The 27,920-nt window shown below is 47.0% G+C and overlaps 1 protein-coding gene across 1 annotated transcript in view; it reads right to left on the bottom strand.

Annotated features, from left to right (window-relative positions):
- Nucleotides 1–4,146: 4,146 nt before the first annotated feature.
- Nucleotides 4,147–27,920, bottom strand: part of otog (otogelin) — a gene marked incomplete at both ends in the record, with an annotated part of 60,723 nt that continues 36,949 nt past the window's right edge. Inside the window, 30 exons of the mRNA XM_080531699.1 lie at nucleotides 4,147–4,347; nucleotides 4,817–4,896; nucleotides 7,378–7,423; nucleotides 8,132–8,251; nucleotides 8,525–8,629; nucleotides 9,046–9,224; nucleotides 9,524–9,599; nucleotides 9,756–9,796; nucleotides 9,919–10,017; nucleotides 10,156–10,257; nucleotides 10,420–10,524; nucleotides 10,855–10,959; nucleotides 11,274–11,483; nucleotides 11,890–12,078; nucleotides 12,213–12,351; nucleotides 12,778–12,998; nucleotides 13,264–13,450; nucleotides 13,764–13,853; nucleotides 15,369–15,520; nucleotides 15,947–16,124; nucleotides 16,498–16,692; nucleotides 17,323–19,416; nucleotides 19,593–20,425; nucleotides 20,984–21,697; nucleotides 22,239–22,318; nucleotides 22,654–22,771; nucleotides 23,641–23,919; nucleotides 25,959–26,126; nucleotides 26,387–26,413; nucleotides 26,607–26,763. Coding sequence (XP_080387825.1) covers nucleotides 4,147–4,347; nucleotides 4,817–4,896; nucleotides 7,378–7,423; nucleotides 8,132–8,251; nucleotides 8,525–8,629; nucleotides 9,046–9,224; nucleotides 9,524–9,599; nucleotides 9,756–9,796; nucleotides 9,919–10,017; nucleotides 10,156–10,257; nucleotides 10,420–10,524; nucleotides 10,855–10,959; nucleotides 11,274–11,483; nucleotides 11,890–12,078; nucleotides 12,213–12,351; nucleotides 12,778–12,998; nucleotides 13,264–13,450; nucleotides 13,764–13,853; nucleotides 15,369–15,520; nucleotides 15,947–16,124; nucleotides 16,498–16,692; nucleotides 17,323–19,416; nucleotides 19,593–20,425; nucleotides 20,984–21,697; nucleotides 22,239–22,318; nucleotides 22,654–22,771; nucleotides 23,641–23,919; nucleotides 25,959–26,126; nucleotides 26,387–26,413; nucleotides 26,607–26,763 — 7,290 coding nt within the window. The remainder of the gene's footprint in view (nucleotides 4,348–4,816; nucleotides 4,897–7,377; nucleotides 7,424–8,131; nucleotides 8,252–8,524; nucleotides 8,630–9,045; nucleotides 9,225–9,523; nucleotides 9,600–9,755; nucleotides 9,797–9,918; nucleotides 10,018–10,155; nucleotides 10,258–10,419; nucleotides 10,525–10,854; nucleotides 10,960–11,273; nucleotides 11,484–11,889; nucleotides 12,079–12,212; nucleotides 12,352–12,777; nucleotides 12,999–13,263; nucleotides 13,451–13,763; nucleotides 13,854–15,368; nucleotides 15,521–15,946; nucleotides 16,125–16,497; nucleotides 16,693–17,322; nucleotides 19,417–19,592; nucleotides 20,426–20,983; nucleotides 21,698–22,238; nucleotides 22,319–22,653; nucleotides 22,772–23,640; nucleotides 23,920–25,958; nucleotides 26,127–26,386; nucleotides 26,414–26,606; nucleotides 26,764–27,920) is intronic.

Raw genomic sequence — 27,920 nt, 5'->3', positions numbered from 1 at the left:
GCCATCTATGAGCAATGCACTGTATAAGATGATGACCACGGGTCTTTCTGCTGCTGACCAAGGGGCTGAGTCCTGTTGATGGGGCCCAATTTTTCTTTTAGAGTCTGTAGAATGAATGAATGAATGAATGAATGAATGGTCTTTATTGTCATTGCTATAGTACAGGTACCAAACAACGAAATTTGGGAGGGGTGGCTCCCCTGGTGCTAGGAAAGAAAAAAAAACTAAAAAAACAAGAAGGGAAAGGAGCTGGTTTACATAAATAAAGGCTATGTACACTATCCACTATACTATACTGTACAGATAAAACGACTAGGGTTGTCATATTGCACATAGTGTTATTGCACATTCATTTAAAGTGTCGCAGTTTGCAGGCTTGAAATGTACACATTTGTGCCTCAGCACTACACCTGATTTTTTCAATCCAGCAGCTGCCATCAATCCGTCCAGACTGTCCAGGGCCCAGAACCTAGGTCTTTGCTGTGTTCAGGGCCTGGATGGCCCTGGGGTAGAAGCTGAGCTTCAGTCTGTTTGTCCTTGCGGCCATGGTCCTGTACCGCCTTTTCGAGGGCAGCCGGGCAAAGTGTTCGTACCCAGGGTGGGTTGGGTCTCTGGAGATCTTGGAGGCCTTCCTGAGGCAGCGTGTATTGTACAGCTCTTCCAGAGAGGGGAGGGGGCTACTGTAGGCTACTGTATTTGTTTATTAAGATTTCATAAATATGATATATTGTCTGAATTTTTTTCTTGTTTTATAAAATGTTAATTATTTTCATTTCTTGTGCTGGTTTATTATGAACAACATGTAAAATTGCAGGAAACTAGCACAAATAATTGGGTGGGAGAGAGGGGCCGCCGCTGCCAAAACGTGCACAGTTTTGGGTCGCTCCACCGCCAAAAAATCTCACTCCAAACTTTTGGTGAAACTTGGCAGCCCTGAGAGCAGCTATCTAGCTAGCTTGATGTTCTTTGTTGTTAGCCAACTAGCTAGCTAGCGGGATGGAGTACAGTCTGAAGCCAGTGTGTTTGTTTGTTTTGGTACAATCTGCACTTTCATAATCTGTAAAAAAAAAAAAAGTTGACCTTGCCAACTTGGTCCACCTTTCACCAGCCCCTGAGGCCAGTGTTTGTAATGTTCATCCTTGAATAAGGAGGATTCTAAGCTTTTCATGCTTTAAAATAGTGAAGGATGACTGCACACCACAGGATAACAGCAGCATGTAAATCAGAAAAATCTTTGGTTTATTTGACATCATGAAGTTAGATTTATTATGGCATGACATTCCTAATACTGACTCTGTGTGTGTGTGTGTGTGTGTGTGTGTGTTTGTGTGTGTGTGCAGAGGGGATTCCTGGAGCTTTGAGCACCTGTAGGATTCTGCTCCATGGTTTACGAGGGCTAAAGATCATTTAAGCAACAGTGCTTTGGAGCAAACAATGGTGAATCTATGAAGGCTAAGGCACGCATCTATCAGGAGGCCCTGACACCGTATCGCTGACACGCTTCAACCATATGGCGGTAATCCGTCACCGTAGGGAGGGTCTGGCTGGGACAGCGCACGCCAACCTGCTCACGTGCCTGAATCGCCCCCCCCCCCCCCCCCCCGAAACACACATACAGTACACACACACTTACAGTACACACACACACACACACACACACACTTTACTGGTGCTTAGCTGCTGGCCAGAGGTATTGGCTGTTGGGGACATCTTGTTTTTCCATTTGCTACAGGGACATTTGTTCTGTGGCTCAGCCTCGACCGCAGGACAATCTCCCAATGTTCCAGGGGTAGACAGCTGCAGCCTGCAGTCCAGGGGGGGAGGGGGGTGCAGTGAGAAGGACTCAGGTTGTGTGTATGTGTGTGTGTGTGTGTCTGTATGTGTGTGTGTGTGTGTATGTGTGTGTGTGTGAGTGTTAGGGGCCCCAACTCAGAATAAGTCTGCAGGGAGGGGTTAAGGTTAGCCCTGCTCCAGTGTGATGTTAAGAGAGTCCAATGAGGAGTTCATTGTTCAGGGAAGACAGGTGGCTGGAGGTGCAGTCATGCTTCTACACTGTCCAGCTACTCTCTCATTATATGACTCAAATCTCAATCCCCCAAATTGATAAACGACCAAAGTAACTCATGTATTGCCTGTGTATTGAATATGTGTATCTACACATGCTAGACAGATAAACGGTATAATAATAAACAATATTGAACAACTGACAAAAAGCATACTGATGAACCTAATGAAAGCAAACCCCACTACTAGTCTCTGCAACGTCATCATGGTGTGACATTATGATGTAAGAACCACTCAGAACAAAACAATATTTTCTAAGGAAATATTTATTGAAAACGCAAATGTACAATTAGTATGGTACACATTCATTTTAACTGCTCTAATCTGTGGCCATTGTTTGATATCCCCATTAACAACAAAACAAATAATTAAATTAGGCAAACTAATCAATCATATCCCAAATTGACACCAAACATTTCAGTGGTACTGACTTTAATCAGGAGGTGAAAAAACACCAATTTCATTTTTTCTTGAAATGTACATTATTAGACAAATGTATAACATGGTTATACTGTAGAGGGCAACAATTATTGTCCGTTGAGTTTCTGTGAGTTGTCATTGAATAACGTTGACGAATTATTCATAAAATAAATTATTTCAACTTTTTCGAAATACAAAAAAACTCAACCAAATGTCTAATTCTGGTACAGTCTGATGTTTCAGGTCAGTGCTAGGGGTCCAAATTTAGGGACAAGTACAGTAAGGGCCAAATGCTTTACTTGTGCTGACAAAATCTTCAACAAAATAACAAATGCTGTGCTATGTTGTATAGAAATAAATAAATAAAGTGCTCGACATACAGCTTGATTTTTAATTACTCAGCAACACCTCGCTCTATCGATTACATAAAGCATCTTTAATATCCCTTGATATACAGCAAACTGAAGTATTATATTTCTAAAAGTAAAAACATCTCAATATAAATTTGAAAATGTAAAAAATACTCATTTTAAAAGCCACAAAAGACAGGGAAAATGTACAAACAAAGCACAACTTGATGGATGAATTCAGTATGTTGAACTTGGGTTGTAGACATTGTGGGACTACCTATGAATAAATACAGTCTGGCTGGTTTAGAACAACTACATACGCCTATATTGTCTTATATTATTATACACAGTGGGGCTATTGCTCTGACAGCTAGCTTAGCATCTAAAATCATCTAAAATGCTCGTACAGAATTTAGACTCAAAGATAACTAGATGCAGCAGATGACGCACTGTCACGCACATGGAGCCATTCACAACCGAAGAAGGAAAGTGCCGTTTCTATTGGTTAAACGCTTCTCTGCAAACTTTCACTGCGAATCAGTTTAATGTAGCTATGATTGATTTAACAGAGCAATCAGGATCTACACGCACTCACAGGTTATCCATACACCAGTAAATTGTCTGTTGTTCAAAGCGCGGCTAAACAAAAGAAATGCTAGGAGCCAGAGCAATAGGCCCTCTCTGTTCTCATTATTGACTTGTTCTTCTCCTTTATTGTTGTGGATTGTGTTACAACTCTCTTGTAAATCACCTTGAAACCTTGTATGCAGATTTGTACTGTCTAAACTGAGGTAAAGGGTACCGGTAATTTGTTATGTTCATACATGATGTGCACAGTACAGTTTTAGCCGGTATTGTGTTAAAATTATACAATGGATGTGGAGAGAACATCTAGGCTGACAACTGTAACATTTAAAATACAGACGTTAAATGGAAGCTTTAAAACAGGGAGGAAACATATTGACAAGAATTGTACAGTACGATACCTTTTGGTTAAGTAGTTAAACAGTATAATCCTCTGTCAATAGTGCCCACCAGCATGTGCTGCAGTAATATCCCCAGATCCCAGATCCCTGCCTCCAGATGCCGCAAAGCCCCGCAACCTGCTACACCCTGCTTATACTCCAAGCCTCCTCCAGCCTCGACATACAGTTGTCTCTCAGCAGAGTGTGTGTAAGTGTGTGTGTGTGTGTGTGTGTGTGTCTGTGTTTGTGTTTGTGTGTGCACATCTGTGTGTATGTGTGCGTGTGTGCGTGCGTGTGTGTGTGTGTGTGTGTGTGTGTGTGTGTGTGTGTGTGTGTGTGTGTAGACACTAAGACCACTGGCAGGAGCAGTCCGTAGGCTCCTGTATGGAGTAGCTGACCCAGGTAGAGTTGCCACTGCAGTACAGCTGCACTGAGCGTCGCTGAAGGCCCATCTCACGGCAGCACTTACAGAAACGTGCGTACGTGTTGATGTTATAGTTGTAGATACTGGCCGACGGACACTTCCCATCACATGACACAATGTTCACCTGGAGATTTAGTTGAGCTGAGTTAACTGGCAGTCGAGAAGACTAAAACATGTAGGCTAATATATACACATTTACATTTATGCACAATAAGATAAGATTATATATTATATATGCATGTTGGCCAAATGGCCCCAAAAATATATACTACAGGAAATAGTACTCCAAGAATGCTACAAACAAAGGAGGGAGAATAACTATAGAAGGGTTGGAACAATTGTGTGCGTGTGTGAGTGTGAGTGTATTCAATAGTACCTTTGATACGTTTTCTTGTTTATTGTAATATGTTCATTGTTTTAATTTCAGATGTTTGTTTTTTGTATGAATAAATTAAGCCTCAACCGATCAATTATGGTGTTAATGATAATTATCAAGAAAGATATTATCATCAATTCAAGTCATTCAGCTTGGGACTGTTATAAACTTTGCTGACAATAAATAAACACCATCTCTTATTTCCAACCTAACGTACCGGTCTATTGCTGCGACAGTCGTTCTTCCTTATCGTCATCCTCACCGTCACCTTCTGGCACGACTTCCCATCTTCTTTACCTGTGTTCACAAACACAAGGAGAAACCACAGCAGTTTGGGTTTGGTCTGAAGAAAACTGAATGAGCAGAACTCTGATCTGCCGCCTAGGGAAGAACTATACACCTGAATCTAAAATAAGAAAGAGACGTAGTGGTATACTATATAATAGTGGCGGGGATCATAGTTCTGATGTTAGCATGCACCTGGTGTGACTAACTGACTGTTGTTTTTCTCTTAGTAGTAGAAAAGAAAACGCCTTTAAAAACATTATTTATTTATTTTATTACTGGATAAAAGTGTCCAACATGTGAATTATAGTTGGTTTTAAATTGCAGTGACATCACAGACATCTTTCTCCACATGGCTGCCTTGCCAATCATTCAGAGGCTGCGTTCGTAAATTCGCTCTGAGAGGGCCGGAGCGCACACTGGGTTCAATGTCATAAAGGGACCAAGTAATTTGATTGGACGAGGCATTCCATGAGTGCTGATCAGATTCCAGAGCGAATTTATGAACGCAGCCAAAATGAATAGGCTGAATGATACTGTACATAGTATACATACATTTAGTGTTTATCTATGTGTCTACCATCTACTGATTTAAGCAGGTGAAATACTTAAATGTTCCCAATGAATTAGCATAAGATTGACATAATTTATGTAATATTAGGTTGCATTATTCTTGATGACAAAATAGGTGACAATTTCATGACATCCATGTTACACTTGATGGAAATATAACATGTCAGATGTAATACGAGTTCACTATACCAGGAAAAAATAAACAAGTCGATAACTCACCAGAAAACATCTACGACTTGTTAGAAGGTGATGTTACAAGTTGGGCAATATGGCATACAGTGTGATAGTCTACAGTTCTACTTTATTGTGATTTGGAAGACTTCGAGGGAGACAAAAGTCTGGTTCCATCAACCACTCACAGAAAAGTTTGGGTGTCAGTTAGTGTCAAACAATTGTAATGGCTGCAAGCTATACCATATTACCCAAAACATGATCCACAGTGCCCAACACCGGTGCCCCCCAACACTAACAGGTTAGTATCTACTGCCACACACTCATGCACACGTCTAAACCACTCTCTTAGAAACAAAAAAGGTGCTATTTAGCACAAACAAGGGTTCATTGGCTTGCCATGTAAAAAATAAAACCCTCTTTGTGGAAAAACAGAGGGAGGGACAGAGGGTACTACATGGCACCCCAAAGGGTTTTCTTACAAAGCCAAAGAATCCTTTTTAGCGCTGGGTAGCACATTTTTTGTAAGAGCGCTGTCTACTAGGCCACTACCAACAGTACATTGTTGGCGGTCAACAATGCACTGCCCAGACAGTGCAACATGGGGAAAGATTTAGCTGTGTCATGTACTGATCTGCAGAGGAGGACTGGTGACAAATGGCAACAAAATAGAGATGGAAAAAAATGGGTTTTGTTAACAAAACAAGTTTAAAGTTTGTTGTGTAAGTTTGTAGTTGTTCCTGTTATCGTTTCTGAAAAAGGGAGTACATTGTTGGATATCAACAATGGTGCTGGCAAGCCTTGTCATCTCCTATCTCAGAGCCAGAGATATTCAGAATTTGGCCAACTATGCTCCATCTTGGCACCAAACGTTTAATAAAAAACATAACATTCTAATTTGCATTCCGACTACAAGGCGATTGTCACAGAACCTTTGGTGCCAACATGGTCGCCATTCAAAATTCAAACTCTCAAACTGAGTTTGCCGAACTCTGTGTATCCATGACTCTGTCCTGTCTGTTTGTTCAGTGACTGGTACCTCGTTCACAGTTAGTGTTAACTGTGGGTGTCAATGGGCTAACAGGGAAAGGGAAGAGAGAGTATCCAGTACCTAGGGGGATTCAATTCAAATTCAAATTCAAATAACTTTATTGGTACATGATGGTCAGCGTGCAGATGAACACAAAGATGAGAAACCCCCATTGCATGTCATTTATATGCTTTTCAGTGATATCTTGCAGAATATATGCTTGGTTATATTATAATATATATTATATGATATACTTGGTTTACGTTGCGACTAATTTAAATAGCTTTGATCTAACCAATTTACATGGATAGTCAATTTGTGGTGTTTAAATGATATGGTTAATTGATTTCATTAAAAAGCATATAAACTGTTTCTATATTCCGACATTTTGGGGAGACACATTTGAAGCGACAACATAATATTTCTGAAGAAATATATTTCTTAGAATGTGTTCAGGTAAAGTATATGAATCATTGTAATAAGCCAAGCCAATAAGCATAAGCGAAGCGTAGTAGGTTTTGGTAGTTATAGTCAGGTTTACATGGTGCAAATGTACATACATAACTGAAGGGCAAACATGTATTAGGAAACACATGTTGACAGACTAACAGATATCAAAAATGCACTTCAGGGTAACGCTACAATAATGCAGTAAAGACTAAATATCTGCATACAGCTACATGGAGACTACAGCTGTGGTCTGTCCTCCAAATACTCACATGTCCTGCAGCATCCGTCCATGTAACTTACAATGGTTCCACCAATCTGGGTTGAGAAAACAGTTCAATATCAGTGAATTTTACTAACCAGCCCCACCGATTCTATCGACGAATAGAAAGGAGTTAAGGAGGTGCTGTAAACGGAGGTGGGACTCTTTTTCCAAACAAAGAATTGACAATGCACACTGCTGATGGAAAGACAGATGGAAAATGTCTTCAGCTACTGTAACTCCATGCTTTTATTTTTGGGCCATGCAGGTCAGTGAAGTTGTAAACAAGAGGGCACGAGTGGCATCTCTCCACTAAGGTTTAGGTGAGGAGGAGATTTGATGAAAACTTACCCACAAGATTCTGGGGTCCGAGATGACAAACAGAGTAGCCAGGCCTCAAATCCTGTTTGTGTGTGTGTGTGTGTGTGTGTGTGTGTATAATAATAATAATAATAATAATAATAATAATAATAATAATAATAATAATCATTGTTTTATTGCCATGAATTTGGTATTCTATGCTCCAGGCAAGGGGTCGGCCATCGACAGCGACCCTGGAGCAATTAGGGGTTCAATGCCTTGCTCAAGGACACCTCGAAACTGTCTGTGCATGCGCTCGCATGTATGTGTGTGTGTGTGTGTGTGTGTGTGTGTGTGTGTGTGTGTGTGTGTGTGTGTGTGTGCATGTGCGTGCGTGCGTGTTTGTGTGTGCTTGTGTGTGTGTGTGTGTGCGCACGTGTGCTCATTTGTGTGTATGTACTGACCTTCATACACTCTGTCTCGTTGAAGGGAGGGCAGCTGTAGGAGTAGGACACCAGGGTGGGGCCAGACAGGGTGTCTGTACAGTCATACTTCATACAGTTGGACACCCAGGATTTACCAGGCTGAAAGATCAACAACAACAAATTCAACAACATCAATACGAAAACCCATCCGAAATGTGGGAACTGCAGGCCATCTGGGAATTGCAGACCCATTTAAAGTGGTTAGACCGGACTATGTCACAGTAGCCTATAGTCTCCTAGAATAGCCATTGAGTGCCTCAACATTCTGTGACAAACACAAAACCTCCCCCATGGAAGCGAATGACAGTTGAGTTTAAATGTCTTGGTCCAACTGAACACTGATTCGATCCATGATCGACTGTCCTACTGTACCTTGTAGAGTTGTGTGGTGCCGTTGTCATTGTGGAGGAGGCAGGAGATGTTTTTACACACTCCACAGCAGGTCGTCTGGTCTTTGGGTGGGATGTAGATCTGATTCTATTACACAAACATGTCATTAGCATATACGTATGCAGCAATATCACTGTACCAGTAGAAGATTAGCCCTGGCTATATTAGTCATATTCAATGTTGAAAATGCTTTTGTCCAAGATTAGGCTTAAGCCCCAGGGCTACATAATGCCATTGCCATTGCCATCTTTTATCCAAAGTGATTTACATTGCAGTGAGTGCATACATTTTTCATTATATATGGTCCCAGCAGGAATTGAACCCACAACCTACATATTGTTAGCACTATGTTCTACCAACGGAGCCACAAAGGACCCTAAACCACCTAAGCATTGGCATTATGGCTACATAAGCACTAGCATTATGACTACATAAGCACTAGCATTATGGCTACATAAGCACTAGCATTAAGGCTACATAAGCACTAGCATTATTCCACTCACTGGTTGGCACTGGGCAGAGCAGTTGGTGCTGGAGGAACGGAGACGGTGGAAGCCGGTGGTGGAGTCCATGCTGCGGGTGCACTGGGTGGTGTGACACACCCCATCCTCACCGTGCTCCACCAGGGTCTGTCCTGGTCGCATCACACCCCGCTCCCCGTCCACACACACCGCCTCACGCACTGAACATGGGCACACGCATACACACACACACACACACACACACACACACACACACACACACACGCACACACACACGCACGCACACACGCACGCACGCGCATACACACACACACACACACACACACATACAAACGCATGCATGCACACGCATGCACATATGCACACACAGACACACACACACATAGACACACACACACATAGAGACATTGAGTACATTACTGGTGTCATTATTTGCCACTACAGCTTTTTTTTAAAGAGGTTTCCTAACATCAATAGTACATAAGCTGTGTTCACTCACCACACATAAACCTCTTACAGGCACACTGGTTCAGTGGGTCTGTTTGGAACGCCCTGTCAACCTGCACTGCCTCTCCCTTAAGACACAACAACGACACATTGGTCAGTGGATGAAAACAACAACAACAACAACAACAACAACAACATTCCACACATCATGTCAAAGCCAGTGAATAAAATAACAACGAAATAACCAAATAATAATAATACAGAAAGTGATAAAAGTCTCCTACCAGACTACATTTAGGGCTCAAAATCTTGTCACAGGCACACTCTGAAAGACACAGACAGACAGCGGTGGTGAGAAACAGAAATTATTTCTCACGAGGTGAGGATGTACATATTGGAGTGTAATGTATGTTTTGGAGAAGACAGGACAAGCTTGTGGTACTTTACCACAGGTGTGCAGGGGACAGCAGCGGTCTGGAATGGACATCACAGTGGCTGACATCCCCACAACACATGCAGGCTCAGGACAACGGTACGGCTCACACACTACACAAACAAAGGAACAAGAGACTCATTCTCAGTGTGTCTGTCTGTGTGTGTTGTCTGTGTGTGTTGTCTGTGTGTGTGTGTGTGTGTGTGTGTGTGTGTGTGTGTGTGTGTGTGTGTGTGTGTTCGCTCTCTCACCACAGTGGTAGACGGGACAGCAGCGGTCTGTACTGTTGGCATCCACTGTCAACACCTCCCCTAGCTGGCACTCTGGGACGATCTCTGTGCATGCACCACACACTGTACACACACACACACACACACACAAACACAGATACATACACAGACACACACACACAGATACATACACAGACACACACACACACAAATGAAATAGTGTTTTGACCTGGTTGTGAATGATACAGAACCAACGTGTCATGGTTGAGGTAGTTAGAGACTGACTGCAGATGTGTGCCAGACAGCAGCTCCCGTCAGCCCTGGTGGCGATGAGGGTCTGGTCCTCTCTGCAGGCCGGGACGTCTGACTGACAGTGTTCTGGGTCACACTCTGAAACACACACAAACATTTGAACCATTAACGCTTTTATCCAAAGCGACTTACAATTAGAGATTACAGGGACAGTCTCCCTGGAGTAACTTAGGGCTAAGTGCCTTACTCAAGGGCACACTAGTGGTGGTGTTCCCAGGTGGATTTGAACTCATGACCTTCTGATCACCAATTCACTATCCACTAGGTCACCACTATCCCAAAGAAACATCACACTCTGGACATAACACAACACACACACACACCACACTCTGAAATACACACACAAACATCACACTCTGGACACAACACACACATATATAGAGATTCAGAATATAGAGATCTCCTCACCACATACGTATTCAGGACAGCAGGAGTCCTCCCTGAAGTAGGACACCAGCTTCTCTCCATACTTACAATCCGGAGGGAAGCTGTCACACAGGGTCTGGTTACAAACTGAAGGAGGACAGACAAGGGAACAGAAACCCATCACTTACAGTACAGTATAATGTCTCGGAACCGTCAATCAAGGCTCGATGTGAAAGTCAGGATTTGTCCTTTTTAATAACAATAATCATAATAATAATAATTCCTTCTTCTAGCATTGTAACTGCCAATGGCGTTGACATATCAGATTACTTTTTCTTATGATAACTGATGGATAGACAATTCAGTTACTGGCTTTGGATAAAGGCGTCTGCTAAAATGTAAATGTAATGTCATTTAAATGTCCAAGTGCCATAAGAGTGACAGTATGCCAGTCTCCTTACTGCAGGCTTTCTGTGGGCAGCAGCTGGTGTCGTCTGCCATGCTGATGACCACCTCTCCAATCCTGTGGCAGGCCGGCTGGGAGACGTCGGAGCAGTCGTACTCCACCAGCACGATGGAGTCGTTGTCACAGCGGTACATACAGCAGCCGTCTTTAGAGGCCTTCCACACCTCCCCGCTGGCACGGGGCACGCCGGAACTGTCCGTACAGGCTGGAGGGAGACACACGCACACACACACACACACACACACACACACACATACAGGCAAACACACAGGCACACACACACACACACACGCACACACAGGCAAACACATACGCACAGGCAAACACACAGACACATACACACACACACGCACACACAGGCAAACACACAGGCACACACACACACACACGCACACACACAGGCAAACACACAGGCACACAGGCACACACACACACACACACAGGCAAACACACACGCACAGGCAAACACACACACACAGGCAAACACACACACACGCACACACAAACACACACATGATTCGGTACTTGTATTACACTACTCTGTCAGACTGAATAATATCCACAAACCAAAACATTCCAAACAGACCAATCAAGTATTGCTGCATTCGTACCACACTTGACGGGTGGGATGCAGAGAGCGGAGTAGGGTCTGTGGAGCAGAGTGCCCTCAGGACACACACAGCCCTCGGTCAGGCCTGAGCACTGCTCTGGGTCGTAGTCAAAGTCATGGTTGGGACAGGACTGGGCCGTACAGGCGGGCAGACACGCCTGGTAGCGATGGTCCTCCGGACACATGAACGCTGTGGGGAGACGAAAAGCTGGCTTAAATACACACCAATCCATATAACAGAACAATATAATTTCGTTAACAATATCATTGGATAAAAGCTTCTGATAAATGTAAAAAATGTAAATGTATGTGCCGTGGACTTACGGCAGTAGTCAGGGCTCCTCCACTCGATGCAGACGTTAAACTTGTGACAGGAAGCCACGTAGGCAGCCAGCGCAACACAGGGGTTCTTCACATACTCCGCATCACGCACCCACACCTCGCAGAACGTACTGGGAGGGACCTACACACACCAACAACAACAACAACAACAACAATAACAACAACAACAACAACAACCACATCAGCCACAACTCACAGAATGTGCTGGGGGATATTCCATCAATGTCACTAAAGGAAAATCCAGATTTATTTTGATGTCTCGCAAGACTTAAGCCTGTATTTCCCTTTACCAATGTTGATGGAATACCCCCCGGGGAGGGATCTACAAAAAACAGCAACAACAACAACAACAACAACAACAACAACAATATCAGCCACTCAAGTGTGGATATTGGAACAAAACTACAGTATTTCCTGACAAGGCTGGGTGTACTGTATGTATGCATGGCAGTGGCTGAAGGCATCGTTGCAGCACTAAGTCTGTTGCTATGTAATAAAACCATAAACCTTAGTTTATCAAGTAGGCAGCGGTCAGAGGGGTACCTACATAGGCGTGGCAGGGGCTGAAGGAGGGGTTGCGGAGCATGTCCAGACACTGGGAACAGTCGCTGGTGGAGCAGTTGACCTCGCGCCGCCGGCTATGGCTGATGTAGCTGGTGGTGTTCGGCACCTGCCAACTGTCAATGAACACCGCAGGGTCCTCCCCCTCACCCACCGCTGTCCCATTTGGCAGGGTCAGGTCGTTGGAAGGGTTACCATCACAGCAGCCTGGGGATGAGGGGTGGGAGGGGAGGGGGGAGGAGGAAAGGGGGGGGGGAGGGAAAGAGAGGGAAAGAGGGAGGGAGAGGAAGGTAAAAAAAAAAAAAAAAAGAGAGAGAGAGAGAGAGGAGATAGAAGGGAGAGGGAGATCGATAACACCATTATTCCAGGCATAGCACGCTGACCTCTGAGAAATGCACAACTTCTCAATGGTTCTACTCCATCTTGCTGGGTGTAGATTGACTCTAAATGACCACCACCATGCAGCACATACCACAGAGGCCCGTGGTGGGCAGTTTGTTGTTGTATGCGTCCGTCTCGATGACCATCATGCCAGTGCTGTGGAACCACTGCAGCTTCAGCCCCGCGGGGGTGCGGATCAGGTACATGTTGCCTGTGTCCAGGATCTCAAAACCAAACTTCTTAAACCTGGGCTTGGCGTACCGTGAGTTCACATACAGCTGTGAGAGAGAGAGAGAGAGAGAGAGAGAGAGAGAGAGAGAGAGAGAGAGAGAGAGAGAGAGAGAGAGAGAGAGAGAGAGAGAGAGAGAGAGAGAGAGAGAGAGGGGGGGTGATTTTAAATACAGCCACTATGCAAATACAAAGTAATGGATAAAGAAGGCTATGTGTGTCATATATTTCTTTCCGATATTCAGAAGTCTCTCTTGTTGGCTTATGCGACACAGTCGTGTGTTAATCGGTCTTTTCAAGGGAAATTACTCAAAGTACACAGAATGGTACGAGCAAACTAGAGGGGACCAGGAAGTGACTGACCCTCCTCTGTAGTCTGTTGATGACCACGTGGTTGGATTTGTGAGTGATGTTCAGAGCCGCCAGGCACAGGTTGGTGAAGTTCCACAGGAGCTGAGGATAGAGACAGTCACCAACTGTTTTTGTCACCAACTGCCAAACAAGTTTCTGGAAACACTCACCACCAAGAGTGCCAAGCGTTTTATGTGATGTTTACCGAGAAACAATACTTTGATTGGCTAGAAAGTGAAGCATCATCATTTATGCATTTTTGGCAAATAAAGTCACCCTTGGCACTGTAGAACGTTGACTTTAATCACTCTTGGAACTTGGACTTTAATCACTCTGTGAACCATATCCTCACATATCTCCAGATGCAGTAACACTGTGAAGTTGCCCCTATACCTGTGTACTGTAGTAACATTGTAATCACTGTCATAACAACAACAACACCCATGTCAAGACGTTGAGTTACTTCAGGGGGTTCAGTTAGTTTCCTATCATTATAGATTGATTAGATAGATAGATAGATAGATAGATAGATAGATAGATAGATAGATAGATAGATAGATAGATAGATAGATAGATAGACAGACAGATAGATAGATAGATAGATACCAGATAGGTAGATAGATACTTAGATAGATAGATGGATAGGTAGATAGATACTAGATAGGTAGATAGATAGATACTAGATAGATAGATAGATAGATATACACTAGATAGGTAGATAGATAGATAGATAGATAGGTAGATAGATAGATATGTAGATAGATAGATAGATACTAGATAGGTAGATAGATAGATACTAGATAGATAGATAGATAAACAGACAGAGAGAGAGAGAGATAGATAGATAGATAGATAAACAGACAGAGAGAGATAGATAGATAGATAGTAGATAGGTAGATAGATAGATACTAGATAGATCGATAGATAGATAGATAATAGATAGGTAGATAGATAGATAGGTAGATAGATATGTAGATAGATAGATAGATACTAGATAGGTAGATAGATAGATACTAGATAGATAGATAGATAGATAGATAAACAGAGAGAGAGATAGATAGATAGATACTAGAAAGGTAGATATATAGATACTAGATAGATAGATAGATAAACAGACAGAGAGAGAGATAAATAGATAGATAGATACTAGATAGGTAGATATATAGATACTAGATAGATAGATAGATAGATAGATAAACAGACAGAGAGAGAGAGAGAGAGATAGATAGATAGATACTAGATAGGTAGATAGATAGATACTAGATAGATAGATAAACAGACAGAGAGAGATAGATAGATAGATAGATAAACAGACAGAGAGATAGATAGATAGATAGATACATAGATATATACATAGATAGATAGGTACGTAGATAGATAGATAGATAGATAGATAAACAGACAGAGAGAGATAGATAGATAGATAGATAGATAGAAATAGTCCCCATAAGAATTAAAACAGTGAAAAAGTAAATAAAAAAAAGTGTAGTGTCCATGGATTTTGTTTAAATGTCGGTTTCACCCAACAGGATAAAAAAAAAGCGTCTATAAATAACTAAAGACGAAGCTGCCGTGACAGGGTGCCAGCTCCACCGGCGCCGGAGATTCTGGCCTCACCGCGTCTGCATCCGAGCCGGGGCACTCTTCCACCAGGATGCTGACGGTCTCGTTGGGCAGCTGAGTTACAATGTAGGAGGCAGCCTTGTAGATGGCAACGCTGTTCCCATCGAAGGTGATCACATTCAGGTCTGGGAACACGGAGCAGCGACCTGGATAGAGGACAAGATGAGATCTTAATCATTTCAGAGTAAAACGACCTGGTAGAATTACCGTTGAGAATGTCAACAGTAGGTTGATATAGAAGCAATGTGTGTGTGTGTGTGTGTGTGTGTGTGTGTGTGTGTGTGTGTGTGTGTGTGTGTGTGTGTGTGTGTGCGTGTGTGCGTGTGTGCGTCTGTGTATGTGAGTGTGTGTGTGTGTGTGTGTGTGTGTGTGTGTGTGTGTGTGGTTGTGCGTGTATGTGAGTGTATATGAGAGTGTGTGTGTGTATGTGAGAGTATGTGTGTTTGTGTGTGTGTGTGTGTGTATGAGAGTATGTGTGTGCGTGCATGCGAGCTTGCGTCCATGTGCGTGCGTGCGTGTGTGTGTGTGGGTGCGTCCATGTGCGTGCGTGTGTGTGTGTGTGTGTTCCTCACAGGGACAGTCCCACTGTGGGCAGCACTTGTCTCCGTTGACGAGGATAGCGAAGCCCAGCAGGCCACAGTTGGGCGGGACGGAGCTGTAGGGGCAGTTCTGGGACTTGTTGAACAGAACCAGCTGGCCGTTGACACAGATGAACTTGGTACACTCATCAATGAACTCTGAGTACGGAGGCTGAGAGAGGAGGACATTAACACATTAACTACATCAAATGGTGTCTTAGAAATATATACAGTGGGGGAAATAAATATTCAACACGTCCACTTTATTGCACATGTTTTTTTTTGTATGGATTGGAATGTTACAATTTCTTTAGCTGTGTAGTTTTATTGAGTTTGACTGATTTTCAAAATGTCATGTGAACTGCAATGGAAATATGTTGTATTCCAAGAATTGTTGAATACTTATTCCCCCCACTGTGGGAACACACACAATGGTCATGACTTTACAGGCACATACAAAGACAAGTCTCCACAGACTGAGCCGATTCCTGAGAGCTCTAACAGAGACACGAGAGGCGAGAGGAAGAGGGGTGACATGAACTCACGGTGCACATCCTAGTGGAGGAGACCACAACGGAGGTGGTGACCTCAGGCATAGGTGCGATGCCATCAACTGGGCTGGTGAACAGCGGTGGAGACGGGGTGAGCTCTGGCTTGGTGGTCTCTCCTGGCACTGGCGCCACCGTGGAGGGAGGAGGGGCGGTGGGGGGCAGACCAGGGACCGGCGGGCCTGTCATCACCTGGAAGATAGATAGATAGATAGATAGATAGATAGATAGATAGATATATAGATAAATAGACAGACAGACAGACAGACAGACAGACAGAGAGAGAGAGAGAGAGAGAGAGAGATAGATAGATAGATAGATAGATAGATATAGGTACTTTATTGATCCCCGAGAGGTACTTCAGGTGTTAAAGCAGCTCAGACCACAAAACAACAACAACAAAATAAAATAAATTAGATAAATACAAAATAAAGACAGACCAATAGACATTTGGGACCTTATATACAGTAGGTAAGATTTAACATCCAGCCGGAGGAGGAGTTGTATAGTGTTATTGCGGCAGGCAGAAGAAAATCTCCTCTAGCGCTCCTTAATGCAACAATAACACAGACAACATGCTCAAGCAAAGGGTTGTTTCTCACAAACAAAATGGTTGGGTGCTGAATTTGTATATAATGTCTGTTTCATGGGGATATAAATAAAAACGTCATTACCTCGGGAGTGACACCAGGGTGGACTGTGGAGGGTTCTGTGGTCACTCCTGTGTGGACCGCAGTGGAGGCTGTGATCGTGGTCAGACTAGGAACCGGAACAGAGGTGGCTGCGGTCGTACCAGTCGAGGGAGTGGTCACGTATGGGTACTTTGTGGTGCTGGCTGTGGTCACGGGTTTGGTCGATGTTCGAGCGGTTATGGTTGGGGCTCCTGGGACGGTGGTTGCTGTGACAGGGCTTGGAGGAGCGACGGTAGGCGGGCCGCGCGCTGTCGTCCGTGTCGGTACCCTCGGAGGCCTCGTTGCTATGGTTACCCTCTCTGCGGTTGTCCGCGTCGGAACCCCCGGAGGCCTTGGCCTCGTTGCTACGGTTACCCTCTCTGTCGGAACCCCTGGAGGCCACGTTGCTATGGTTACTCTCTCTGTCGGAACCCCTGGAGGCCACGTTGTTACGGTTACCCTCTCTGTCGGAACCTCTGGAGGCCACGTTGCTATGGTTACCCTCTCTGTTGGAACCCCTGGAGGCCACGTTGCTACGGTTACCCTTTCTGTTGGAACCCCCGGAGGCCTCGGCCTTGTTGCTACGGTTACTCTCTCTGTCGGAACCCCCGGAGGCCACGTTGCTACGGTTACCCTCTCTGTCGGAACCCCTGGAGGCCACGTTGCTACGGTTACCCTCTCTGTCGGAACCCCTGGAGGCCACGTTGCTACGGTTACCCTCTCTGTCGGAACACCCGGAGGCCTCGGCCTTGTTGCTACGGTTACCCTCTCTGTCGGAACCCCTGGAGGCCACGTTGCTACGGTTACCCTCTCTGTCAGAACCCCCGGAGGCCTCGGCCTCGTTGCTACGGTTACCCTCTCTGTCGGTACCCCTGGAGGCCACGTTGCTACGGTTACCCTCTCTGTCGGAACCCCCGGAGGCCTCGGCCTCGTTGCTATGGTTACCCTCTCTGTCGGAACCCCCGGAGGTCTCGGCCTCGTTGCTACGGTTACCCTCTCTGTCGGTACCCCTGGAGGCCACGTTGCTATGGTTACCCTCTCTGTCAGAACCCCCGGAGGCCTCGGCCTCGTTGCTACGGTTACCCTCTCTGTCGGTACCCCTGGAGGCCACGTTGCTACGGTTACCCTCTCTGTCGGAACCCCTGGAGGCCACGTTGCTACGGTTACCCTCTCTGTCGGAACCCCTGGAGGCCACGTTGCTACGGTTACCCTCTCTGTTGGAACCCCTGGAGGCCTTGGCCTCGTTGCTACGGTTACCCTCTCTGTCGGAACCCCTGGAGGCCACGTTGCTACGGTTACCCTCTCTGTCGGAACCCCCGGAGGCCTCGGCCTCGTTGCTATGGTTACCCTCTCTGTCGGAACCCCCGGAGGCCTCGGTCTCGTTGCTACGGTTACCCTCTCTGTCGGAACCCCTGGAGGCCACGTTGCTATGGTTACTCTCTCTGTCGGAACCCCTGGAGGCCACGTTGTTACGGTTACCCTCTCTGTCGGAACCCCTGGAGGCCACGTTGCTATGGTTACCCTCTCTGTTGGAACCCCTGGAGGCCACGTTGCTACGGTTACCCTTTCTGTTGGAACCCCCGGAGGCCTCGGCCTTGTTGCTACGGTTACCCTCTCTGTCGGAACCCCCGGAGGCCACGTTGCTACGGTTACCCTCTCTGTCGGAACCCCTGGAGGCCACGTTGCTACGGTTACCCTCTCTGTCGGAACCCCTGGAGGCCACGTTGCTACGGTTACCCTCTCTGTCGGAACCCCCGGAGGCCTCGGCCTCGTTGCTATGGTTACCCTCTCTGTCGGAACACCCGGAGGCCACGGCCTCGTTGCTACGGTTACCCTCTCTGTCGGAACACCCGGAGGCCTCGGCCTCGTTGCTACGGTTACCCTCTCTGTCGGAACCCCTGGAGGCCAAGGCCTTGTTGCTATGGTTACCCTCTCTGTTGGAACCCCTGGAGGCCAAGGCCTCGTTGCTATGGTTACCCTCTCTGTCGGAACCCCTGGAGGCCACGGCCTCGTTGCTATGGTTACCCTCTCTGTCGGAACCCCTGGAGGCCAAGGCCTCGTGGCTATGGTTACCCTCTCTGTCGGAACACCTGGAGGCCGAGGGGTCACCCGTGTCGTCACGGGAACCCTGGGGGTGGTCCTGGCTGTGGTTGCTATGGTGCTCCTGGTTATCCCTGGGACCAGTGTAGTGGTTCTGGCGGTGGACACCAGCCTGGTGGTGACTCTCTCTGGCTGAGTGGTCGGCCTGGGGGCTGAGGTGGAGGTGGTGACGTACCCAACAGGAGGGGACCAGGAAGTCGTTGTAGCAGTTGTGGTTGACTCTTCAACCCTTCCGGTCAATGGATGCAACGGAACACTTGTGGTTCCTGTCAGCGGCCGTACGGTCACCGGTCTGAACGCAGTGGTTCGGGTAACTATTACCGGTTTCGTGGAGACGGTGGTGACCCGAGGTTCCTCTTCGGAGGAAGACTCCGGTGTGGTTGGTCTCCTGGTAGTGTCTGTTGGCACGACTACGGTGGGAGACTCTGGGAGGGCTGTGGTTTTTCTTGTCGCCGTAGTGACGCCAGGTCGCGTGGGCCTGGGAGGGCGGAGTGTCTTGGTGGTTGTCGTGGAGACGACCAGGTGTGGGCTGACGGGTTTGGGTGGACGTTCCGGCGGCGCGGTCACTTTGTCTGTGACGTAGACAGGCGGGGAGGAAGTGACACGATGGGGGGGTCGCCACGGCTCAGTCGTCTTCCTTGTTGGGGGAGGTCGGGCGGTGGTTTCCACCGTTATCCCCGGTGGAGCATACATGGTCGTGGTCTCCACGGGTAACACGGGGGACACCGGAGGTAAGGTCGTCGTGACCACACCGTCTATTGGGATCGAAGGAGACGTGGAGAGGGTGGGTAAGGCGGGCGCTGTGGTCCTTCGTGGAATCTCTGGAGGTTTTATGGTCGTGTAGTAGGTTTCTTCTGGGGAGACTGTGGTTCTTATGGTCGGAGCTCCTATCACAGTGGTGGTCCGTCTCCAGTCTACAACTGGGGTCACATAAGAGGTCGGGCGTGTAGTTCTCTTTGTGGTCGGAACGCCGACTGACCAGGAGGTCCTGTCGGTATAGACCGTGGTTGTCGGTCGAGAAGTTGCGGTCAGGTCTGTTACCTTCAACGGTGGGACGACAGCCGATGTGGTGGCGATATGTGATATCGTGGTCGTTGCCAAGGGCCGGGCTGTTGCGACCGATACTGTCGTTTTCTTGGTTGTCACTTCCCCCTCTGAGGTGGGTGGGGGTGATACAGTTGTCGTTGTTGGCAACCTAGGATCGCGTGTCGTTGAAGGTACCTCAGGCACTGGCATTGTGGACGTTCTACGCTCTGTAGGGCGAGTGTGTATGGCCGTTTCCGTGGTAACCTCGCGATCGGGCCGCAGTGTTGTCTCCGGACGTAGAAGGATAGAAGGTGTGGTCCTGAGGGTGGTGAAGATGCCGGTGAAGGCTGTAGTTGCTTCAGAAATGTGTGTTGTTGAAGTGACCTTTGGCGTTGTCATGGTACCCGTGTATATGGTAGAGCTGGGCGTGGGAGAGTAGGCTGTTGTCCTAGCGACCGTACTGGTGACACCCGGAGGGAGTGGTTGGGTGGTTGTCCGCTCAGGCGGTCTCACGGGTACACGTAATGTACTGGTCTCTGTGTGTGGTCTAATGGTGATTGTGGGGGCTGTAGTCCGGCCTGTGTATCTGGGGGTTGTGTGATATGTAGTCCTGGCCGTGTCTACAGGTGTCGCTGCGGCTGTGGGAAGCCGTGGCGTGGAGACGGTTAAGAAAGGAATCACAATACCAGGACGCGTCGTGGCCTTGACGGTCTCCCTGGTGGCGGAGACTGGGACTGCAGCAAGGGTACTTAGGGTCAGGGTAGGGACCATGGTGGAGAGAGGCTCCCGAGGTACAGGCATGGTGGAGGAGGTGGTGGTAAGCCAGAACAGAGTGGTCAAGGAGAAGGGGGTAGGAGTGGGGCTGGTCCTCCCGGTAATGAGGCCTTCAGGGAAGGGCCTGGTGATCTTCTCTGTTACGCCTACCGTATCCCTGGGCAGGCCTGTGGTTGTTTCCGCAGGCTCCACCCCCTCCGGTCTAACCGTTGGGACCAGAGGTGGAAGAGTTGGATACGGGAGAGCAACTGCTGCTGTACTGGACACCTCTACACCCGGCATGGCGGTGGTGCGAGTCGGTGGAACCACCTTATCAGTGACTCTTGTCGGGACCCTGGACACGGTGGTCCGGGTATCCAATGCATCCGTGGAGAAGGGGGTGGGGGTGGAGGTCACTGCAGAGGTAGTGAGGGCTATGTCAGGAGGGGCGGAGGGGGCCACGGTGGAGGTGGTGATGATGGGGGGGCCCAGGGTGGGGGTGGGTCTGAGGGTGGAACGTGCCGTGGGGAGGCCTGGGATGGCAGGGCTGGTGGTTGTGGTTGCGGTCGGGGTAGTAACAGCTGCTGGTGGAGACTCAGTAGTCACTGTGGTGGTAACAGGCTGCACGGCAACTGGAGGCTTAATGCCTGAAACACAAACAATAAGACAACTGTTAGAGAGAGAGGGCGCTGGGGGAGTAGAGGGAGGGAGAGAAAGAGGGAGAGTGAAAAAGAAAAAAGTGTGGGCGGGGGGGGGGGGGGGGGGGGACAACAAGAGGGATAGAGAGATCGAGGAAAGGGTAAGAGAGAGAAGGAGATATTTTTCTAAAACAAAGAAACATGATATCTTTCCAGTGATGTTTTCAGGCTTTAGCCTTAAGACATGTCCAATAGCTTGGTAGTTGTGGGTCAGACGGTAGTTGATTATTGAGAAGGTGTATATGAACATATCCCTGAGTAACATCTTATAGTTATGACATTACACATACAGTAAATAGCTATGCATATAACAACACTTAGATTGTGGGTTTGATTCCCGCTGGGACCATATATACAGAAAAATGTATGCACTCACGGCAATGTAAGTAGCTTTGGATAAAAGCGTCAGCTAAATGGCATTTATTATGTAGCTATGTACTGTGTGTCACAAATGATGAAATGTGATGAAGACTTTAGGTGGGATACTCACAGTCCTCCACATGGACACATCTCTGAGTCTCCTGGTCCAGGACCATGTGACCAGGACACAGGGGGAGACACCCCTCCACTCTACGGAGGAAAACACACAACTCTGAACACGGTACAACCTACACAAACAAATGCTAAGTGTTAGCTGCTTCACCTGCAGTGTTCTTAGCTTGTCTGTAGTTAGCATAGTCAAACTAAAGCCAACTGACAGAAGACGCACGTACAGACGCTCACACACACACACGCACACACGCACACATGCACATACACAAACACACACACATCATGTTGTCATAACCCTAACCCTAACAATAAGTGTATAAGTAAAGACACTGTACACTCCCAGGCTGGTGTGGCAGATTTGACCCGTATCTCTGAGCTGTGTGACTGCAGCGGGGGCCGGGGGGGGGTCTTACTTTGGGATGGTGACACATGACCCTCCAGAGGGGTCAAAGCAGGTCTTGAAGCAGGGGCTCCCACACGACTCGTGTCTCCACTGGCAGCGAGGCCCTACCGGGGTGTTCACACCAGGGTCTGGTGAGAAAGACAGGACACACTTTCATTGTAGATACGGAGAAGAAGCTACTGGGGTGAATGTGAGCAGGGCAATCTGGGGCTCTGTTTGAAATCTTAAAATCCCACACAAACCCCTAGGACCCCCCCCCCCCCTCGCAACACACACACACACACACACACACATGCACAGACATGCCCCTTGGATGCCCCCCCCCCCCCCCCAACACACACACACACACACACACACACACACACACACACACACACCCCTCAACACATCTCAACATCTCTGTGATTAAAGCCTTTGCTTCAGCCACACATCAGCCACCCGCCAATGACAAGAGCTGTCGTTTCCTTCCAGGGTGGGAGTGTGCCAGTCAGCAGCTGCAGCGGGTAGCTGTTACAGTGCTGTCCACAACATGGTGGCCCACACAAAGCACCCATTAGCCCGCCGAACGGGTAAGTTTACACACAGAGCCTAGAGGCGTATGCATGGAGGAGCGGGTCATTAGTCTAGTCTACACTCTAATGACAAAAGCACAGCACTGACACAGTACATATTACATTACATTTACCCACGTATTAGGGTTGTAATAAGTAGTCACAAGTCACAATTTGACATTGCTTATATGGTGTGTTTTTGGGGGGGATTACAAAAAACACTAATTACAAACTCTTGCATCCCCAAGGTTTGAATGATACATTTCTGCTCAATGCCTAGTCCTGAACTAAATCACACTTTCAATGTAAAATCTCCATTGAAGATGCTTTTTAGTCTAGGATTAGGCTTAAGCCTTGTCTGTGAAACCGGCCCAATGTCATTTCGCTTGTATATAGTCATTTGTTTTTCAGTTGGGGAACACTTAAAACTGTTATTTATCACTGACCAATCAGCTTGAAGAGCGTGGCTTTGCGGAAGCCGTCCGTGTGTTTGTACTTCATGAGGTGAACCCAGGACAGCATGTAGTGGAGGAAGAAGCCAGGCTTGGTGTAGGACTCCAGCGAGTCGTAGCCCGTGATCCAAGTGTCTCTGTGTAGGACGAACGTGGCGGCGTCCCAGAATGCCGCGCTCTCCTCCCACTTGTTCAGTTTAAGATGGCCGCCGACGTCCACAACCAGGAAGTAGTTAGGTCTGTCCGCCGCCTCGAATGACACCAGGGACGTGTCTGTCAAAACGATAAAAAAACAAGTGATAAACACCAGTTTGTGTGTGTGTGTGTGTGTGTGTGTGAGTGTGTGTTTGTGTGTGTGTGTGTGTGTGTGTGTGTGAATGAGGAGATACCGTATCCAGTCACAGGAAGCCCACACTGCATGTTGACAGGCTAACACTGCTGGCTTGCAGCTTACATGGCACATGGTGGCACCATGTTACTGACTAGCAGCACTGCAGCTAGGGGTTGACAATGTTCTCACTACCAAATACGGGACAAAAGATGGCGTGCCACTGCTCAGGGCGGTGGGGTCATTTACAGGAATTGCCGCATTTACTCTATACGTACGCATGAGGGGGGCCTGTGATTGGATGAATATACGGGACAAGGGAGGTCCAGTATATTCATCCAGCCCAAAATACGGGACATCCCAGGCTAATATGGGATAGTTGGCAACCCTAGCTGCAGACAATGTAAGAGCACTGAAGCTGAAGCATCTAACGCTTCCTAGCTGGCTGAACATCCATCACTACAGGTTGACCGGTGACGGAGTCTCAGGTTGCCGCATTTGCAACTAAGAACCCGATATCCACAGTCAACTTCAGTGTGTATCTCCGCAATCTGTGTTTTCACTGGGAACAACCGATTGTTATGTAGCAAATACGGTCCTCCCCCCAGTAGGAACAGAGGGACACGACTCAAGACGACAGCGTTATCTGATCGGCATTCAGCAGGGGCCTATCAGTGATCAGATGAGAGAAACAATACGTCTTGCTATCAAAGAACACTGGTTGAAAGATAAGCAGGGATGGAATGTTTCCTGTGAGCTATGGATGGGTAGGATTTCTCTTCTTGTTTATTCTTGGTCTCATCTACACTGATGTTAAAGGTGCTGGAACAGAGAAAGCAAATACCTGGAACGCACTCATCCACCATGTTACATTTACATTTACATGTTTGGCATTTAGCAGGCGCTAAAGGACATTTGTCTAAGTAAGTGAATCATCTAGCCATCAGTCCTCGCAAGAAAAATCATCTCTGCTCGGGCCAGGGGCCATTGGCGGTCATAATGCTAGAAGAAGGAAGAATTACATGTTGTTGTTTTTTTATTTATTTTATTATTATTATTATTATTATTAGTAGTAGTAGTAGTAGTAGTAGTAGTAGTAGTAGTAGTAGTAGTAGTAGTAATAGTAGTAGTAATAGTAGTAGTAGTAGTAGTAGTAGTAGTAGTAGTAGTAGTAGTAGTAGTAGTAGTAGAGAAGCTGTACAGGGGGTAGAGGGGATGGAGAGGTTTCAGGAGGGATAATTAAGGTGTAGCCTGAAGAGATGGGTCTTCAGTCTACGGTGGAAGATAGGGAGTGACTGCAGTCCTGACAGCTGTGGGAATATTGCATTGTCAGGTTTGCAGATCAGGACAGATGAAGGAGAGGGTATCACTTTCAGTGGAGGTGGTGCACTGGTGGAGGTCGAAATCGAAGGACGAGCTCATTGTAATGCATGGAACGGAACGGGGAATGGTATCAAATGGAATGAGGAATGGTATCAAACACGTGTTTGATCCTATTCCTCATTCTGTTGCATGCATTACAATGAGCCCCATGATTTCTACATCCAGCCTTCCCAGATCACCTTCGACTTCTAAGATTCAATTACTCAGGGCCTAGTGGGTTGTGAGTTGGACTGGTGATCACAAGCTCATGAACAAGTGATGTGTTGTTGAACAACACAAGTTCAAATCCCACCTGGGAACACCACCATTAGTGTGTCCTAGTGGTGGCAAGACACTTAGCCCTAAGTTACTCCAGAGAGACTGTCTCTGTTAGCCCTAAGTTACTCCAGAGAGACAGTCCCTGTTAGCCCTAAGTTACTCCAAGGGAGACTGTCCCAGTAATCTCTCATTGTAAGTCGCTTTGGATAAAACCGTCTGCTAAGAGGTTAAAATGTCAATGTAAATGTATTAGAAATTCCTCAAGGGTGTCAGGTGAAAGGTATGGCGTACGTACGGGTGATGTAAACGGCCAGTGGACTTCAACAGTGTTTCATGATCTCACCGTGTGGTCGCACGCGGCTCAGTCCGGGGGTCATCATGAAGAGGGACAGGATCCCTGGGGCACCAGGGTCGCCCTTCTTGGGGAAAACTGTCCCACAGGACCTGTTGGCTGCCAAGACCGTGTCCCTCTCTCTGTAGGTGACCAGCAGGAACGGGCCTTTCCCCAGAACTGCAGAGCAGAAGGGACATAGGTGTGTTATGGGTTAGGGTCCCGTTGACATAGGACTGTACACCAAATCTGTACACATATTACTCCCCCTTGTGGTTTAACTATGTGGTGCCTTGGTGTCAAGCAATTGTCATGGTTGAAGCACATTCTATAGAGGCAATGTTGATTTTTTTTCTTTTTTCAAGATAACTACAGTAAGTCATTTATTGGATTCTGCGAAATTACGATTGAGAAAAAAAAAGAGTCAAAGATGAGTATACCTTTGTTGTAGTATTCACAATCATAGGCTGCAAAGACAAACAGAAAAGAGGGTTAGCGACCACAACAACTCCTCTCTGAGCCCAAGCTCTTTACAAGACGCACATTGATACACTGCTAACATACACAGATATCCACCCCCTTTTTTCATAAAAACAAAAAAAACACCAACTTCCATCCTAGCCCCTGGGTAGTGGTGCCCTTTGACCCCCCCAGACTCACGGCAGAGTGACGGGGAGCGCCAGTCGACGGTGACCCCCAGGTGACAGCAGCGGTGAGCGTACGCCGCCACGCTGGTGCAGAAGCACTCGCAGTCCCCGCCGCGGTTACAGCCACAGGTGTCGGCCAGACAGTTGGCATAGAACCAGGTTACATCCACCTGGGGGGGGGGAGGAGAACCCAAACATCAATCACTGGGAGAAGAATGTCCTTGTGTCGCAGACTTGCTACGTTTGATCCTGTTTGTAGTTGCGAGCGCTGCTTGTGTTCTGTTCTGTCTAGGTCTATGTTGCAGGAGTGCTGTTCTGTTCTGTCTGTTTCTATGTTGCAGTGCAAGGTGGGGAGTGGCAGCAGGAGTCTTGATTGGCTGTTTACTCAAGCACACCTGTGGGCAGGCCTAGAAAAGCCCATGAGGCCTTTGGGCTCTCTCTCTCTCTCTCTCTCTCTCTCTCTCTCCCCCCCTCCCCCTCCCCCTCCCCCTCCCCCTCCCTGGCAACCCATGGACACGGGTCCCTCTTAGTTTTAGTTTGGCTTTCTTTCTTATGTTTTGTTTTAGCATTTTCAACACCCTTCATATACATGGTTCACTCATCCAGCACCCCACCACTCACACTGATGCTACTGACTGTCACACTCAATACTCTTACAGTGTTTAAGTATTTATTTATTATTTATTAGATTTATTTGTGTTGGAATAAATATTGGCTAACCGTTCTCTACCATGTTTTGGTCCACTCTTTGTAATGGCCTAGAGGCGTCAAGAAACAACCCCGGCTTGAACCCTTTGTAGAAAATGTTCAATAATTTTAAAAGGTACAGCCATAATGGTAGTAGCTTCATCATGCCCTCTGATTGGTGGATCGATTGAATTCTTGATACAACTGTAGAGAGAAGGCTGCAAGTCTAAGTCTTTTACTCAGTATGGATCTCAACCCAACACCCTATCCCCACCCCACCCCCCTCCAGACACACACACACACACACACACACACAGGGCTGCCAAGTTTCACCAAAAGTTTGGAGTGAGATTTATTGGCGGTGGAGCGACCCAAAACTGTGCACGTTTTGGCAGCGGCGGCCCCTCTCTCCCACCCAGGGCTGGACTGGGACAAAAATTAGGCCCTGCCATGTGGCTCAGACCGGCCCAACACAATCGGTCCGACACCGCCGATCAACATGCTGGCAGTCTGTTGAATATACCATTTGTAAAACCCCCTATAGAGCGGAGTAAGTGACATGGACAGCAAGTATACCAATGCAAGTGTGAACCAGTGTACTCACTCACTGTTAACGTACTCCACGGTGATGAGACATGGC

The sequence above is a fragment of the Nansenia antarctica genome (assembly GCF_963989245.1).
Source record: "Nansenia antarctica genome assembly, chromosome: 5".
NCBI lineage: Eukaryota > Metazoa > Chordata > Actinopteri > Argentiniformes > Microstomatidae > Nansenia > Nansenia antarctica.
The sequence above is the reverse complement of the archived record's forward strand: the minus strand, read 5'-3'. Positions and strand labels throughout refer to the sequence as shown.